The sequence below is a fragment of the Hemitrygon akajei genome, chromosome 13 (genome assembly GCF_048418815.1).
Source record: "Hemitrygon akajei chromosome 13, sHemAka1.3, whole genome shotgun sequence".
Lineage (NCBI taxonomy): Eukaryota > Metazoa > Chordata > Chondrichthyes > Myliobatiformes > Dasyatidae > Hemitrygon > Hemitrygon akajei.
The window spans coordinates 32,776,383-32,796,237 of NC_133136.1; the positions used below are offsets into that span (position 1 = coordinate 32,776,383).

Genomic DNA, 19,855 nt, shown 5'->3' on the forward strand with positions numbered 1-19,855 from the left:
TTTGGACTGTGGGAGGAAACCAGAGCACCTGGAGGAAACCCATGAGGTCACGTATAAGCTCATTGCAGACAGTGGGGGAATTGAACCGTATACTGTAAAGCGTTATGCTAACCACTATACTACCATAGCCCCCCATGCCTTTCTATATGTAGGACACGAGGTGATAGTTATTATTGCTCATTTCTGACTGCCTTGGGGATCACCTACCTGTGATCAGAGGCACTTGTAGATTGAACCATAATAAATGGTAGCCTCTCTTCCCTCAACTGAACTGAAGTGGTAGGGTTTTCATGATAATCCAGTATTTTTCAAGAAAATTCTCTAATACAAGCCCACAACTGTCTTGATAAATTGAACTCCATTACCAAACTTGTCATAGTTGGATTTGAGGGTAGAAAGGATCTCTGGCTGGAGCTGAGTACTGCTACTTCCTTGGCTTTCTGAACTGAAACAAATACAGCTTACATTATCAGGTAAAACATTCCATTAAACTTCTTCTTTCCAGAGGGTCTCAGTATCCTTTCCTGAGCCTGGTAAATGGCTGTGGCACACAGATTGTAGAATCTCTGACATTGTATTGATTTTGAACAAAATGATTGTAGGCTCTGAAGGTGCACAGTATGTGACTTCCATGGATTGACAGCTTCTCAATCTGAGTGACCAGGGGAAAGATTATCCAACATCTAATGGACCTATTGTGGTTTTCTGTAGCCACAGACAAAAGCAGGTGTATGAATAAAATTGCAATTTAGTGTTAAATTTATTTTAGCTGCAGCTGCAAAAGATGTTTTATTATAACATCCTATCGAGGCAGTAGTTGCAAGTTCATTGCTGTTTTTGTGGCTCTAATTCTCCTCAGTAGCTGAGTGGCTATTAATTGAAATGGCTGGACCCCACTGATTCGTTTTTGCTAGTTCTTTCCTTTCGCTAATTCCTTGTTTTAGTTTCTCCTCCAATATTTACCACTTAGTTTATCAGAAACTCTGTTAATCAGGGGTTCCCAGACTTTTTTATGCTGGGAACCACTTCCATTAACCGAGGGGTCAGTGGACCCCAGATGGGTAAATTGAGTGAAAGGTCATAAAATACAAAAATAGACCCATTAGCCCACCAAATCCACACCATGGACCAAATACCCATTTTCTCTAATTCCTTGTGTTCTCTCTGCTTTCCTATTTTATTAGTCCCAGTTTTCAACACCGGCTTGGTCCTACTACTTACCTGTACACTAGCGGCAATTTACTGTACCAATTCATCTATCAGCTGCATGCCTTTAGGATGTGAGAGGAAATTTGAGCAGCTGAAAAAAACCCCACTTTTTCATAGGCAGAATTTGCAAATTCCACATAGACTGCACTGGAAGTTTGCCCTTGCAAGCTCCATATGGGGCAGCACTGTAGCGTAGTGGTTAGCGTGACGCTGTTACAGCTCAGAGCAGCAGAGTGCAATTCCGGCATCCTCTGTAAGAGGTTTGTACATTCTCCCTGTGGAATGCGTGGGTTTCCTCTTGGATGCATGGGTTATCTCCCACAGTCTAAAGACAACCCGGTTAGGAGGTTAATTGTAGATTATCCCATGATCAGGCTAGGGTTAAATTGCGGTTGATAGTAGCTTAGTTCATACTGTATCTCCAAATAAATAAGTAAATGAAATAAACAGTGCCAAAGCTCAGGGCTGAACCCAGGTTGCCGGAGCTGTGCAACCCCATTGTCCAGGAGCAAGTCCATTAGTGATGGTGGTCTTACAGATTCTCTGAGCTGCACAGAATTATTTGAATTATGTAGTATTCATAGTAAGGGTGAAAAAAAATAGTAAATTCTAAGATACAAGTTGAGGTTGTCTTCCATTTATCCCACAAATGTGTGACTGGCAGGATGATCATTGAAATAAGGTTCTACTGTGGTCAGTGAATGGTCTTTCGACCTAGTAAAAAGCCTTCCAGCCCGATGAACCTGCACTGCCCAAGTACATCCATGTCACGAATTAACCTGCTAACCTGTATGCCTTTGTGATGTGGGAGGAAACTGGAGCACCCAGGGAAAACCCACATGGCCACCGGGAGAACATACCGCTTACAGATAGTGGCGGAATTGAACTTGGATTGCTTGTGCTGCAATTGTGTTACGCTAACTGCTTCGCTACTGTATGATTACAAGCTGAATCTTGCATTATATGCTGATTAATGCTATTCAGTGCTGCCTGATTCCACATGTTAACATTGATCCCAACCAGATCAGCTGGTTGAGTGGTGTCACACCAACAACCTTGCACACAATGTCAGTAAGACCAAGAAATTGATAGTGGCCTTCAGGAAGGAAAAGTTGAGGGAACACACATCAATCCTCATTGACGGATCAGCCGTAGAAAGGGAGAGCAGTTTGAAGTTCCTGGGTGTCGATATCTCTGAAGATCTATCCTGCGCCAACATATTGATGCGATTACAAAGGAGGCATGACAGTGGTTATATTTCATTAGGGGCTTGAGGAGACTCTCTCAAATTTCTACAGATGCACTGTGGAGAGCATTCTAACTGGTTGCAATACCATCTGGTATGGAGGAGCCACTGCACGAGATCAGAAAAGCTGCAGAAAGTTGAAAACTCAGCCAGCTCCATCATGGGCACCAGTCTCCTCAGAATTGTGGACACCTTCAAAAAGCAATGCCTCAAAAAGGCTACATCCGTCATTAGAGAACCCAGGACATGCCCTCCTCTCATTGCTGCCATCAAGGAGGAGGTACATGAGCCAAACACACACACTCAGTATCTTAGGAACAGCTTCTTCCTCTTGGCCAGCAGAACTCTGAAAGGACAATGAACACTACTTCACTATATTTTTTTCTTCATATGCTTGATTTTTGCACTACTGTACTTACTTATATATAAAAAATACAAGTTACAATAAGAAATGTGTATATATATTTATATACTTCTGATTGTAATTTGTAGTTTTTTTATTATTATATATTGCAATGTACTGCTGCAGCAAAACAAGAAATCTCATGATATATGCCAGAGACATTAACCTAATTCTGAAATTAAACTGGATGCTTCTATTCATGATTTTCAGAATCAATTCTGATTCTGATTCTGAAAATCATGAATTGAAGCACCTGATCTAATTCTACAGATGACATGATTTCACCTGGAAAGAGCCGTTAACATATGAAATAAAGTAAAATGGGAGATTGACGGTCACTGTAAATGAAAACAATTTTTTGTTTATGAGTAATATCATGAGATAAATTAGTTTATTTTTTGAGACTGAATTCCTGCCATAGAATTTCAGCTCCCATCTGTATCACACAGGATCGTGCATGGTACAAAGTAGAGCTTTTTTTTTGAAGCTCCAGTGATGTGTTATTCTGTATCAGGCATCTGATGCATTTATTTTACTTTCTTGAAGGTTGCGAAGAGAAAAATGGAAGCATGTTCAAGTGGGAGATATAATTAAGTTGGAGAATAATCAATTTGTTACTGTAAGTAGTGACTAAAATCTTGTTCTTCTTTTTGCTGATGGAATGGTACTTGCAGAGCCCACATCATCACCCAAGCTTAATACTGTACAGCAATGGGAGTCTTGTGAGGGAATTGTAACATGCCATTGTTTCTATCCTTCAGCCCATTTCTTACCCTTTCCAATTTGTTTCCAAATTAAAGTTGAAAATTTCGAAGTTGTAAGGCTTTTCTCAGTCTGTTCAAATTGTCATTGTCCCTTATTCTTTCCCTTCTCAAACACCAATTTTCGTTTCAGTAGCCTCGTGAGTGACTTGATAGATAGATGGATAGATACTTTATTCATCCCCATGGGGAAATTCAACTTTTTTTCCAATGTCCCATACACTTGTTGTAGCAAAACTAATTACATACAATACTTAACTCAGTAAAAAAATATGATATGCATCTAAATCACTATCTCAAAAAGCATTAATAATAGCTTTTAAAAAGTTCTTAAGTCCTAGCGGTAGAATTGTAAAGCCTAATGGCATTGGGGAGTATTGACCTCTTCATCCTGTCTGAGGAGCATTGCATCGATAGTAACCTGTCGCTGAAACTGCTTCTCTGTCTCTGGATGGTGCTATGTAGAGGATGTTCAGAGTTTTCCATAATTGACCGTAGCCTACTCAGCGCCCTTCGCTCAGCTACCGATGTTAAACTCTCCAGTACATTGCCCACGACAGAGCCCGCCTTCCTTACCAGCTTATTAAGACGTGAGGCGTCCCTCTTCTTAATGCTTCCTCCCCAACACGCCACCACAAAGAAGAGGGCGCTCTCCACAACTGGCCTATAGAACATCTTCAGCATCTCACTACAGACATTGAATGACGCCAACCTTCTAAGGAAGTACATTCGACTCTGTGCCTTCCTGCACAAGGCATCTGTGTTGGCAGTCCAGTCTAGCTTCTCGTCTAACTGTACTCCCAGATACTTGTAGGTCTTAACCTGCTCCACACATTCTCCATTAATGATCACTGGCTCCATGTGAGGCCTAGATCTCCTAAAGTCCACCACCATCTCCTTGGTCTTGGTGATATTGAGACGCAGGTAGTTTGAGTTGCACCATATCACAAAGTCCTGTATCAGTTTCCTATACTCCTCCTCCTGTCCATTCCTGACACACCCCACTATGGCCGTGTCATCAGCGAACTTCTGCACATGGCAGGACTCCGAGTTATATTGGAAGTCTGATGTATCTTCATACTTGAAATGATGTATTTAAATTCCACCATGCTAGGGTGTAAAACTAATTTTTTTAAGTACCTGATCAAAATTTACTTAACATCAGAAAGAGAATACTGTTTGAGATGATGTATTGTTATTAAAACATACTGTGACTCTATTATTAGACTCATGATTTAATTTTTAATCAAAGCCCAACTCAACTGTTTTCTTATTACTGTCAAAACAGTCCTCCCTGTTCCTGTTTTCTTCCCTTTATTTGCCACCAATAGGCCCAAATTTGCTTACCTTTTGCCAGCAGTTCCATAGGGAGCTGATGTCTTGCTTGTGAGATAGACTTCCTTTGTCTTCTAAACATGTACGTAAAATTGAAATGCAAGGTAGACTACAGGTTAGGTGCTGGTGAATCTGATCTCATGATCTGCTACTGGACCCAATGGTAGAGCACAATGCACTAGGCTGAGGGGCTGGATGCACTCTTAACATTACACCAAGACTTTATTTATATGCTGCATATTCCATTCAAAAGATGTAATTTTGATGTTTTTTATTACTTTTTATAAAAATTAGTTCCATGTACTTTAAGATGTTTTTAAATAAACAAACACTTTTTAAGATAGTTATATTTGTTTAGTTAAATAGATTTGAACTGTTTTTGAAAGTCTTTGATCATTAATAGGACATCAGCATGCACTAAGGCAGGGCCTCAGGATTTACTTCTTGAGGCCTAGTTACCACTTGTACACGTGTGCAGCCTGCTGGATGGCTGTTGTAGCCAAGCCACCTGTTTGACAGGTTTAATAGGGTAACAAGGGGTGAGCACAGGTGGCAGTGTGAATGGAGCACAATATAGCCCAACTTTTTCTTCAATCTAACAGTCTCTTCCCCTTCACTTTTTCTTTCATCATTGTAATCTATTTAACATTCCCCTTTTCCTTGAATACTAAGCTTTCTTAAATCATTTGTTAAAAATTCTGACCAATGTTGATAGGAATTTCTACTTTTGCAAAATTCTCTTCTTCATTCCACAACAGCAAGAGTTCTGTAGATTATAGGTGACACCTGTATTATGGCCATTCAGGACACAGAAATTCATTTTGCATAATTCATAAATCATTACCCAGAAATTTGAAATGAGGAACAAAATTCTTTTTCATGGGATTTGTGTGTGATAAAGGTAAATAAATCAATACAATTTTGCTTTCAACTTGCCTTTATTAACACATGAGCAGATGATGCAGCCTCATATTTTAGTAAATCATGATACAACTCCTTTTTTAGGAATGTAGACCCCCATTATGCAGAGGTCACCCATTGTATCATTTTCATAGAAACATAGAAAATAGGTGCAGGAGTAGGCCATTCGGCCCTTTGAGCCTGCACCGCCATTCAGTATGATCATGGCTGATCATCCAACTCAGAATCCTGTACCTGCTTTCTCTCCATACCCCCTGATCCCTTTAGCCACAAGGGCCATATCTAACTTCCTCTTAAATATAGCCAATGAACCGGCCTCAACTGTTTCCTGTGGCAGAGAATTCCACAGATTCACCACTCTCTGTGTGAAGAAGTTTTTCCTCATCTCGGTCCTAAAAGGCTTCCCCTTTATCCTTAAACTGTGACCCCTCGTTCTGGACTTCCCCAACATCAGAAGCAATCTTCCTGCATCTAGACTGTCCAATCCCTTTAGAATTTTATACGTTTCAATAAGATCCCCCCTCAATCTTCTAAATTCCAGTGAGGATAAGCCCAGTCGATCCAGTCTTTCTTTATATGAAAGTCAATTTATTTTCAATTTATTTCCACAAATAGCTTCTCAATTAATCATAGAATTATGATTGTACTTTGTTTTTAATGCCAAATAAAAATGATGCCAAGTTTCAGTATTGTCCCTTTAAACTCATTCCAAGTAAACTCTACTTACTTCAATATATTTTAACCATAATACACCTATTAATTTCCTTACTTGTTTTTCTTCATATGTCAGCCAGTTATCTTTGTTCAACCTGCTGTCTCTTGTTTGAAGAAAAAAACATTTAAACTAGTGGCATTTCAACCAAGGAGCATCAGATTGGTCTCCGTTACGAGGAAAGATTTGGCAGGAGGATCTGTGAATATGGTCTCGCAATTGAAAGAATGAAGAATGATTGCCAACACAGTAGATTTTACTTATACTTTATTTTACTTAGAGATACAGCGTGGAATAGGCCCTTCCGGCCCAGCAATCTGCTCTGCCCAACAATCCACCAGTTAAACACCAGCCAAATCACAGGATAATGTGCAATGACCAATTAGCTTACAAACCGGTACGTCTTTGGACTGTGGGAGGAAGCCAGAGCAGCTGGAGAAAACCCACGCAGTCATGGGAGAACATATGAGCATCTTACAGACAGTGTCGGAATTGAACACCGATTGCCCCAGGGCTGTAATAATGCCGCACTGGATGGTTGTCGAGCTGGACGAGGAATAAAACCTGAAAATGCTAGAAATACTTGACAGGTCAGGCAGAAACTATGGAAAGAAAAACATCATTAGCCTTTCATATTGAGGGCCTTCCTCAGAACTAGGAAAGAAAGAAAAGTAAGTTAGTTTTAAGTTGCAGTGGAAGTGGGAGGAGGGGTAGATAGGATAGTAGGGATGCCTGTAATAGGTTGAGCCCAGGGCTGGTTGGGGGTATTCCGCAAGTTTCAGTCATATACTTTATTTGCCTGACTTATGAACGACCATCTCCACTACAAGTCTGAGACAGTGGCCCAGTATTTCTCTCAGCATTAGCATCACCTGAACATGTACACCAGCCTTGCATTTTGTCACATTTTACATTTCTTCATCTGTTTGATCACTCTTCAAGTGCTGCTATAAGCTTTCTGTACACTAGTTAACTTTATAGTAGATCTGATCAGTTCTGACCACACCCTACCACAGATATTCCCCTTGTTTTATCTATCCCACCCCCACTCTGTAAATTCTCAGTTCTGACAAAGGGTTTTTGCCATGAAACGTGATCTCCTTCACTATCTCAACAGATGCTACTTAACCAGCTGAGTGTTTCCAGCATTTCTGTTTTTATTTGAGAGTTCAAGCATCTTAAGTTTTGAAGCATAAGACATAGGTGCAGAATTAGGCTATTCAGCCCATCCAGTTTGCTCTGTCGTTCAATTTGATCTGGTTTATTTTTCCTTTCAACTCCATTCTCCTGCCTTTTCCACATAACCTTTGAAACCCTTAATAATTAAGTACCTGTCAAACTCCACTTGAAATATCCCAAAGGCAGCCTCCACAGACATCTGTGGCATTGTATTTCATAGATTCACCACCCTCTGGCTAACAAAATTCCTCCTCATCTCTGTTCTAAAGGGGTATCCTTCTATTCTGAGGCTGTGCCCTCTAGTCCTAGACTCTGCCACTATTGGAAACATCCTCTGCACGTTCAGTCTATCTAGGTCTTTCAATATCCAGTGGGTTTTAACAAGATCCTCCTTTCCTTTCATTCTTCTAAACTCCTGCAAGTACAGGCCTAGAGCCATCAAATGCTTCTCATGTTTTAACCCTCTCATTCCCAGGTTCATCATCATAAACCTCCTCTCTGGACCCCTTCCAATGCCAGCATATGTTTTCTTAGATATACAGCCCAAAACTACTCGCAATGCTCCAAATGTGATCTGACCAATGCCTTATAAAACTGGTGAAAGGATTGCATTGCATCCTCGTATTTCTATTCTAGTCCCCTTGAAATGAATGTTAACATTACATTTGCCTGCCTTACTACCAACAAAACTTGCAAGTTAACCTTTTGTGAATCCTGCTCTAGGACTCCCAAGTCCCTTTGCACTTCTGATTTCTGAATTTGCTCACCATTTAAAAAATAGTCTACCAAACTGTATGATCATACACCCCTCCACACATAGTATTCTATCAGCCACTTCTTTGCCCTTTTCTCCTAGTACGTCCAAGTCTTTCTGTAAACTACTCCCTCAACACTACTTTATCAACATTACCTGCCCTTCCATCTAAATGCCTAAACGACTATTGTCTGGTGGCATTAATATCAACCATTATAAAATGTTTTGAGAGGCTGGTCTTGGAGCACATTAAAGCCTTTCTTCTGGCTACATTGAACCCTTCCTGGTTTGCTTACTGCTCAAATCAATCCACTGATAATGCGATAACCTTTGCCCTCCACTCTGCTCTGTCCCAACTGGAAAATGTGTCCTTATATACCAGACTGTTGGTTATAGTCTTTAGTTCGATGTTCAACACCATCATATCCCAGAAACTGGTGGGGAAACTGTCCTGGCTGGGCCTCAATACTTCCCTCTGCAAATGGATACTGGACTTCTTAATGGAAAGGCCCCATTCAGTCCTTTTGGGCAGCAGCATCTCTCATCCCCTTATGCTGAGCACTGTGCTCCCCAAGGCTGTGTGCTCAGCCTGCTGCTGTTCACACTGCCGATGAATGATTGTCCAGCTCAAACCATACCCTCAAGTTTGTGGATGACACAACAGGGTTGGCCTTATCAAGAACGATGACGAGATGGAGTTATAGAGAGGGAGTGGAGCAGCTGGTGGATTGCTGTGAGAGGAACAACTGAAGTCTGAATGTGTAGAAGACAAAGGAAATCATTGTAGACTTCAGGAAGGTGCAGATGAACCACCCCCTCTGTGCATATGTGGCTCCTCTGCAGAGAGAATTAAGTTCCTGAAAGTTCACATCAGGGATGACCTCACCTGGGCCCTTAATATCATGTCCCTGAACAAGAAGGCAGAGCAGCGCCCCCACTTCCTAAGAAGATTGAGGCAAGCAAGGCTCCTTCCTACCCACCATCTTAACTGAGTTGTACAGGAGCACCACTGAGAGCGTCCTGACAAGTTGCATCTCCATCTGGTATGGGGGCAGTTGAGCGTCGGACCAGAAATCCATACAAAGGACTGTAAGAACAGCTGAGAGGATCACGGGGTCTCCCTATCATCAATTGGGGACATTTATCAGGAGTGCTGCATATGTAGGGCCCTTACTATTATTAAGGATCCCACCCATCCTTCCAGCATCCTCTTTGACTTTCTACCATCAGGCGGGAGACTACAATGCATTAAAACAGGAACAGTCAGGATGAGAAACAGTTTCTTCCCTAAGGCCTTTAGGCTTCTGAACTCCCTCCACATTGTATTCAAAGTGTCACTCGATAATCTGTTCTGTACCTTACTAAATTTAATATTAATGCACATTAATTTGTTACATATGTGTGATTTATCTGTAGATTGTATTCTTACCTTCATTAGTTGTTGTGTGTTATGTGTATTATGTGTACTACTGTGCTTTACACCTGGTTTGAAGAAATGTCTCATTTCTATATACATTATATGGTAATTTAGGTATGTTATATACATGTATAGTTAAATGACTATAAACTTGACTTGATTTGACCTATCTTTGTAATATCCATATACATGGCACAAAGCCATCAATTCTGTTATCCATATCATTAACATATAACTTAAAAAGTAGCAGCCCCAACATTGGCCTCTGTGGAAAACCATCCAGGCACTGGCAGCTGGCTGGAAAAGACCCCCTTTATTTCCTCTGTCCTGCCGAAGGGTTTCGGCCCGAAATGTCGACTGTACTTTTTTCCATAGATGCTGCCTGGCCTGCTGAGTTCCTCCAGATTTTCTCTTGTTTGCCCCTTTATTCCCACTCTTTGCCAACATTTTATCTATTCTAGTACCTCTCCCGTCTCATGTGTAGCTCCTTGTCAAGGCCTTCTGAAAATCCAAATAAGCAAAATTCACCGACTTTCCTTTGTCTATTCTGCTGGTTATTTCCTCAAACAATTCCAACAGCTTTTTCCAAATAAGATTTTCCCTTAAGGAATCTATACTGACTTCAGCCTATTTTATTGCGTGCCTCCAAGTACCCTGAAACCACATCCTTAATAACGAACTCTAATACCTTGCCCAATGCTGAAGTCAAGATAGCTGGCCTGTAATTTCCTGTGTCTTACTCTTCTTAAAGAGTGCCACAACAGCAGCAATTTTCCAGCCCTCCGGAGCATTATCTGAGGTTACTCATCTCATTGAACTTGGAAAGGACATAAATAACTATTTTGGAATGTTTTGTGGATATCTACTCTGGGATAGAATAATGGTTCTGGTACCTCAGGTTTGTGGGAATACTGTCTACTTCTTCTTAAGCCCATCACCCCTACTGGGACATAGCTTGCCAGAGCCCTCTGTCCTGGGCTAATAGAAGATTGGTTGGCTCTGCGGCTTCCAATTTAATCACATGACTTCACACATCTTCTAGGCGAAGATCCTTCCCTTCCCAGGAATCAGGTCTTGTTGAGCTTCAGTTGGTATTTCTGCAGCTCTGGGTTTTTAAGGTATGGGGTGGTTAGTCCATGCCCAACCCTCCTCTTTTTGTAGCTAGACTATTGACGGTCCATAGCAGAGCTGTGGGAATTGTGAAGTCGTAATAATAAGGATATTAGCTACAGAATGTTATATTCTCTGAAGATGGAAGTTGCCTGACCTGGTTTGTTGTGAACAGTGTTGGTATCAAAGAAGAGAAGGTTACTAACCGAGGTTTTCAGTACTTCAAGACTATTAGGAGAATGGTGTCAGGTAGGTGATACTTTAGCATTTCTGGATCATTAAATTTTCCTACTGCTCCCCTTTTTGCCACTGCTGCTGAATAACTTGGGCTACCTTCTCTGCCACCTGTGTCGTGCCATTCTTGCCTCTAGTGACCTTCTCTACAAAGACCAAGGATGAGTTAGAATCAATTAATATATGATGATCAGAGAATATTTAGCCAGAAAGTGGAAATAGCAAAAAAGCTGAAAATAAAGAGCAAACATCTTTATTTGGTTATGATTCTTTATTTGATGCATTTTATTATCAATAAAAGCCAAATATATTAATATATGTTCATTATATAACTAGTAATAGATACATCAATCCATTCATTTCTACTTAGGCAGACTTACTCCTGTTATCAAGCAGTGAACCGTACGGATTGATTTACATTGAGACAGCCGAGCTTGATGGGTAAGTGAATTTCAGAATTAAGAGTGATAAGAGAGCTTAAGGTTAAGGAACACTTAGGGAACAGTGATCACAATATGATCGAGTTCACATTGAAATTTGAGAGGGAAAAATAAAATCCAATGTGTTGGTATTTCAGTGGAATAAAGGAAATTACAATGGCATGAGAGGGGAATTGGCCGTAGTTGACTGGAAAGTGGCATTTGCAGGAAGGACAGCAGAGCAGCAATGGCTGGAGTTTCTGAGAAAAATGAGGGAAGTGCAAGACAGATATATTCCAAATAAGAAGAAATTTTCAAAGGGAAGAAGGACACTACCGTGGCTGACAAGTGAAGGCAGAGCCAAAGTAAAAGCAAAAGAGAGGACATACAAGGAAGCCAGAGCTAGTGGGAAGATAGAGGATTGGGGAGCTTTTAAAAAACTTGCAGAAGGAAACTAACAAGTTCATTAGGAAAAGATGAATTATGAAAGGAAGCTGGTGACGAATATCAAAGAAGGTACTAAAGGCTTTTGTAAGTATATAAAGGGTAAAAGAAAGCCGAGAGTAGAAATAGGACAAATACAAATTGACGTTGGAGATATTGTAATGAGAGATGCAGAGATGGCAGAGGAATGGATTGCGTACTTTGTATCAGTTTTCACAGTGGAAGTCATTGGCAGTATACTGGACATTCAAGAATGTCAGAGAAGTGAAGTGTGTGCAGTGAAAATTATGACTGAGAAGGTGCTCAGGAAGCTTAATGGTCTGAGGGTGGATAAATCTCCTGGAATTGATGGAATGCACCCTCAGGTTCTGAAGGAAGTAGCTGGAGAGATTGTGGGGGCATTAATGATGATCTTTCAAGAATCAATATATTCTGGCTTTTTACCGGACGACTGGAAAATTGCAAATGTTATTCTGTTATTTAAGAAGGGTGGGAGACAGCAGAAAGGAAACTATAGACCTGTTAGCCTGACATCAGTGGTTGGGAAGTTGTTGGAAATGATTGTTAGGGATGAGATTACAGAGTACCTAGAAGCACATGACAAGATAGGCCAAAGCCAGCATGGTTTCCTGAAAGGAAAAACCTGTCTGACAAACCTACTGCAATTCTTTGAGGAAATTACAAGCAGGGTCAACAAAGGAGATGTAGTAGATGTGGTGTACTTGGATTTTCAGAAGGCCTTTGACAAGGTGCCGCATATGAGGCTACTTAGCAAAATAAGAGCCCATGGAATTACAGGTAAGTGGAGACTCATATGGTGGTAGGTAAGGGCAAGAGGAATTCTATCTCTGTTAAGGTGGTGAGAAGATAGTGTGAGGACAGATGTCCAGGAATTGGAGAAGATGCAGATGAGGGCAGCATCAATGGTGGAGGAAGGAAAACCCTGTTCTTTGAAGAAGTAGGACATACTTGAAGTAGTAGGAATCATCCTGGAACTAGATGCAGCAAAGATGAAGGATCTGAGAAAAGGGAACAGCACTTTTACAGGTGACAGGTTGGAATAGTCAAGATAGCCATGAAAGTTGGTAGGTTTATAAAAGGTATCAGTAGACGGTTTGTCTCTAGAGATAGAAACAGTGAGATTGAGTTAAAGGGGAAAAAGGTGACAAAAATGTACAAAGTGAATTTAATGGAAGGGTGGAGCTGGAGACAAAGTTGATGAATTTAACAAGCTCAGTATGGGTGCATAAAACTCCGCCAATGCAGTCAACAATGTCACGCAGAAAGAGTTGGGAAGTTTTACCAGAGAAGGCTTGGAACATGAACCATTCCATGCAGCTAACAAAAAGGCAGGCATAGCTGGAGCACATATGGGTGCCCATGGCTGCACCTTGGGTTTGGAGAAAGTGGGAAGAGCCAAAAAAGAAACTGTTGAGCATGATGACCAGCTCCACCATATGGAGGAGTTGGTGGTGGAGGGGTACTAGTTGGATCTATTGTCGTGAAGGAAGTGGAGAGCTTTGAAGACTTCCTGATTTAGAAGAGTACAGGAGCTGGAAAATGAGGTGATCAGAGCCAGGGAATTGAAAGTTAGAAACACAGAAACATAGAAAACCTACAGCATAATACACGTCCTTTGGCCCACAATGCTGTGCTGAACTTACTTTACAAATTACCTTGGATTACCTGTAGCCCTCTATTTTTCTAAGCTCCGTGTACCTATCCAGGAGTCTCCTAAAAGACCCTGTAGCATCCGCCTCCACTATCGTCTCCGGTAATCCATTCCACACACTCTCCATTTTCTGCATAAAAAACTTACCCCTGACATCTCCTCTGTACTTACTTCCAAGAACCTTAAAACTGTGCTGTCTTGTGTTAGCCATTTCAGCCTTGAGAAAAAGCCTGTGACTATCCATATGGTCAATGCCTCTCATCATCTTATACACCTCTGTCAGGTCACCTCTCATCCTCCGTCACTCCACAGAGAAAAGGCCAAGTTCACTCAACCCATTCTCATGGGGCATGCTCCCCAATCCAGGCAACATCCTTGTAATTCTCCCCTGCACCTTCTCTATAGTTTCTAAGTCCTTCCTATAGTGAGGTGACCAGTAATGAGCACAGTTCTCCAAGTGGGGTCTGATCAGGGTTCTATACAGATGTAACATTACCTCTCGGCTCAAACTCAGTCCCACAGTGGATGAAGGCCAATGCACCATATGCCTTCTTAACCACAGAGTCAACCTGCGCAGCAGCTTTGATTGTCCTGTGGACTCGGACCCCAAGATCCCTCCGATCCTCCACACTGCCAAAAGTTTTACCATTAATACTATATTCTGCCATCATATTTGATCTACCAAAATGAACCACCTCACACCTATCTGGGTTGAACTCCATCTGCCCACTTTTGCATCTTATCGATGTGCCACTGTAATCTCTGACAGCCCTCCACACTATCCACAACATACCCAACCATTGTGTCATCAGCAAATTCACTAACCCATCCCTCCACTTCCTCATCCAGATCATTTATAACAGATCCCTGAGGAACACCACTGGTCACCTATCTCCATGCAGAATATGACCTGTCTACAACCACTCTTTGCCTTCTGTGGGCAAGCAAATTCTGGATCCACAAAGCAAGGTCCCCTTGCATCCCATGCCTCCTTACTTTCTCCATAAGCCTTGCATGGGTTACCTTATCAAATGCCTTGCTGAAATCCATATGCACTACATCTACTGCTCTACCTTCATCAATGTGTTTAGTCACATTCTCAAAAAATTCAATCAGGCTCATAAGGCACAACTTACCTTTGACAAAGCCATACCGACTATTCCTAACCATATTATGCTTCTTCAAATGTTCATAAATCCTGCTTCTCAGGATCTTCTCCATCAACTTACCAACCACTGAAGTAAGACTCACTGGTCTATAATTTCCTGGGCTATCTCTACTCCCTTTCTTGATAAGGGAACAACATCTGCAACCCTCCAATCCTTCAGAACCTCTACCATCCCCATTGATGATGCAAAGCTCATTGCCAGATGCTCAGCAATCTCTTCTCTCACTTCCCACAGTAGCCTGGGGTACATCTCATCCGGTCCCGGTGACTTATCCAACTTGATGCTTTCCAAATGCTCCAGCACATCCTCTTTCTTAAAGTCTATATGCTCAAGCTTTTCAGTCCACTATGATTCATCCCTACAATCGCCAAGATCCTTTTCCACAGTGAATACTGAAGCAAAGTATTCATTAAGTACCTCTGCTATCTCCTCCGGTTCCATACACACTTTTCCTCTGTCATGCTTGATTGGACCTATTCTCTCATGACTTATCCTCTTGCTCTTCACATACTTATAAAATGCCTTAATCCTGCTTGCAAAGGCCTTCTCATAGCCCCTTCTGGCTCTCCTAATTTCATTCTTAAGCTCCTTCCTGCTAGCCTTATAATTTTCCAGATCTGTATAATTACCTAGTTTTTTGAACCTTTCGTAAGCTTTTCTTTTCTTCTTGTCTAGATTTTCAACTGCCTTTGTACATCATGGTTCCTGTACTCTACCATCCTTTCCCTATCTCATTGGAACGTATCTGTGCAGAACGCCTCACAAATATCCCCTCAACATTTGCCACATTTCTGCCGTACATTTCCCTGAGAACATATGTTCCCAATTTATGATTCCATATTCCTGCCTGACAACTTCATATTTCCCCTTTTCCAATTAAATGCTTTCCTCACTGGTCTGTTCCTATCCCTCTCCAATGCTATGGTAAAGGAGATAGAATTGTGATCACTTTCTCCAAAATGCTCGCCCACTGTGAGACCTGACACCTGACCAGGTTCATTTCCCAATACCAGATCAAGTACAGCCACTCCTTTTGAATGCTTATCCACATACTGTGTCAGGAAACCTTCTTGAACACACCTAACAAACTTCATCCCATCTAAACCCCTCACACTAGGGAGATGCCAATCAATATTGGGGAAATTTAAATCCCCCATCATGACAACCCTGTTATTACTGCACCATTCCAGAATCTGTCTCCCTATCTGCTCCTCGATGTTCCTGTTATTATTGGGTGGTCTATAAAAACACCCAATAGAGTTATAGACCCCTTCCTGTTTTAACATCCACCCACTGAGACTTGGTAGACAATCCCTCCATCACTTCCTCCTTTTCTGCAGCCGTGATACTATCTCTATATCAGCAGTGCCATACCTCACCTCTTTTGCCTCCCTCCCTGTCTTTTCTGAAACATTTAAAGCCTGGCACTCTAAGTAACCATTCCTGCCCCTGAGCCATCCAAGTCTCTGTGATGGCCACAACATCATAGCTTCAAGTACTGATCCACGCTCTAAGCTCATCCACTTTGTTCATGATGCTTCTTGCAGTTAAAATAGACACATCTCAAACCATCAGTCTGTGCGCACCCCTTCTCTATCACCTGTCTGTCCTCCCTCTGACACTGTCTACAAGCTTTCTCTACTTGTGAGGCAACCGTCCCTTCCTCTGTCTCTTCAATTTGGTTCCCACCCCCCAGCAATTCTAGTTTAAACCCACCTCCAATTGTCTTTGCAAATCTAAGTTGTTGAAGAGATCAAGAGCATATGAAATGTTTCAGATGTAAGTGGGAAGGGATTGAAGCGAGGAGGATAAAATGGAGTTTATATATTCCTTCTCATTCTGGCTTCTTCCTCCTTCCTTTGCAGTCCTGATGAATATCAACCGTGTATTCCTCTCTATAGATGCTGCCTAATCTGGTGACTTCCTCCAGCATTTTTGCATATCTTAGCTATTTCTTTCTGGTGTTTTATGCTTTTCCAAATGAAAAAGAAATGCCCATGAGTGAAAATATCAGTATTTGTTGAACATATAGTACAGAAGGTTGAGAATGAGTGACGATTTTGTCTTGGCAGTTGACAATGTGAGGATCTGAACAAATATATTGTATTGTGGATAGATGAACCATGTTATTTAATTTGAGTGTGTACTGTTTATAATACTGCTTTTAGTATTGAATGTAAAATCACAACACCACACCTGGCCACTGGCTATAGGGCAACCATATATGGTTTTTTTCTGACTGACAACTTATTTGCTCCTTAGGGAGGCATATCTCTGTGGTCTTTGCAGTTCTTACCTCATATCCAGAGCAACACAAGGCACAACTTTGCCCATCTCAGTGAAGACTTTTCCCCCTCAGCAACTGCAAATTTAATTTGCATATTTAGTGTGCCCAGAATTAAGATTGTGATTCATGTTATGCTAATTCACTGAAAAAGAAACGGTTTTGTAATGGTGGCAGAAAAAGTCACAACAATGGTATAGTCACGTGCTTTTTTCTCACAAGCTACAGAATCTTCTGCTTCCAGTGCATTGACAAAGTGTTGCATTGTAAAGTATTTCCATTCTTCAAGGACAAACTTTACCATCTTCATCGGGGATGATGCTGCACCAGTGGCTTTTGGGACCACCTGGAAAAGGAAGCCATTGAAATAAAACTAGAGGTAAAGAATTTTAACAAAGACAAAGGTCTCACTCTAAGTAAGAACTGGAATTTGTAAACAAGGTGAGACGGTGGAAAACTGATTGGATGAGGACTAACCAATCAGGAGGGACTGATGATGGGGGGTATAAATACCACCGGACTAGACATGCCCAGGCATCATCCCTGATGAAGATGGCAGAATTTGTTAAAATTGATACCTGTACCTGGCTGGAAGTCCAAGAAGAGTTTATTTGTCATATACGCTGGGAAAGCACTAGATCCTTTTTCTTCAAACTTCCATTCTCTTTTAGTTCCCAGGGAGCTATTTAATAATATTTATTTTTTCTCTCTTAATCCAGTGAAACAAATCTGAAAGTTAAGCAGGCATTAACAGTCACTTCAGATATGGGAGAAAACACCGAAGCTTTGGCAGATTTTGATGGTACGTTAGTTTTCTTCTAGGAAAAAAACAGTATAAATATTAAAAACAAAGATTCATAAACTGTTATGTGAATGTTATATTAACAATTATTGACCAGAGGATTGTAAAAGTTGTCAAGGGTATTTCACCCAATCAAATTTCTGAGAAAAATTAGGAATTTTGAATAGTTCAATTATATTCAGAGCAATGCACATAATTATACTTAATAGCAATGCAAAGTTATGATCAATGAGTTAAACAGTCCAATGGTTAATATTGCAGGCTGTGAATCTTACAACATCGTGGGTAGCATTACAGTCACATAACCTATTAATTATCTCTGATATATATCAGTAAAGCTGTAGAATAATGTAATAAGTACAAGTTAACTGTTTTACATTGGTAAAGAGGATGGTTAATTTTAATTGGGGGAGTTACAGTGAGTCTGTATTGAAAAAGAATAAATTGATCCAGGAATCCAACCAGATTTTGCTGAAGAACTGTAACAAGTTTGGATATAAAAGCAAGATTAAAACCAGCAGATTTGACATAGCCATATCTTTCATAAAGCCAACCATCAATAGCATTCTTAGCCTAATGGAATTGAAATCACATTTCCTTATGATAGAGTAAAGTTAAGAGTGGTAACATGCACACAGATCAGATAGAATACTGCTGAAATATATTCATTGGATTACAACAATATAAAACGAATATAAATATTTGAAGGGCTCACAGTCTAGAAGTCATGGAGTCACATGACACAGAAGTAGGCCCTTCAGCCCAATTTGTCCATTCCTATCCACGCTCATCCCATTTGCCCACATTTGGCTCATATCCCTCTAAAGCATTACTTGTACTCATCCATGTTAAATGAGTTAAGGTTGTGCGGTAATTTTGTTTTAATGCAACAGGCATGAAGAACATCCTGTGTGGATAGTGATTATGATGGCTTTAAGGTTGCCCTGCAGTCTAGAAATACCATGTGCAAAATGCATTCAAAATGTTACCAGGAGAAGTAAAAGGTCATGTTGTTCCAAAGTCCACCTGTGGTTGAAATTCTCAGCCCAAGCACAGTTGAATGTTCAGAGTTCAAAGTAAATTTATTATCAAAGTGCATATATGTCACTGTAGGATTTTTGTGAATAAAATATAAGAGAGTCATTTTATGTGTTTAACAAAAGCCCTTTACTTCCATTGTGAGCAAAACAGAAGCAGTCACCTTAACACTGACATCATTACGTCAGGCACCGTCTCTTAAAGTGAACACAACTCAACGACAGTGTTTGTGAATTCTGCAGAACAGTTTCTATTATGAATAATATGTGTCATCTGTCACCCATTACATGACCCTACAAAACCATAAACAACCCTGATGATGCATTTTCTTGCTGGCACACTCAGTAAATCCAAGAACCATAAAAGAATCAACAAAAGATCGCACCCACATGAATTCCTAGATGCTGTGTCCTGTTCAATCCCCTTTCCAGTGATGCTGCCACATTCTCAGACTCTTACTTGTACCTCTCATAATTATTCTGCTATTATCACTTCAGCATTCTTTTTGCACTCCTAGCTTTGCACGTTCAATTGTTTTGTGTTCATCATTATTTCTCATGTGTAATCTTCACTGTTTCCTCCGTGAACTCCACATGAGCACAAAATTTCATTGCTCCCTGGTATGCGTGACAGTAATATGAAACTAAATTTCAATCTCAATCATTCATTCAGCATAGAATCACTGACATATGTCATTAAATTTCTTTTTTTTGTGGCAGCATTACAGTGAAGGATAAAAATATTAG

At 40.7% G+C, this 19,855-nt stretch overlaps 1 protein-coding gene across 1 annotated transcript in view; it reads left to right on the forward strand.

Moving 5' to 3' along the window:
• atp8b5b (ATPase phospholipid transporting 8B5b) overlaps positions 1-19,855 on the forward strand; it is a 145,105-nt gene that overhangs the window by 41,451 nt on the left and 83,799 nt on the right. Inside the window, exons 7-9 of the mRNA XM_073064367.1 lie at positions 3,405-3,477; positions 11,652-11,722; positions 17,989-18,071. Of these exons, the coding sequence (XP_072920468.1) occupies positions 3,405-3,477; positions 11,652-11,722; positions 17,989-18,071 (227 nt within the window). The remainder of the gene's footprint in view (positions 1-3,404; positions 3,478-11,651; positions 11,723-17,988; positions 18,072-19,855) is intronic.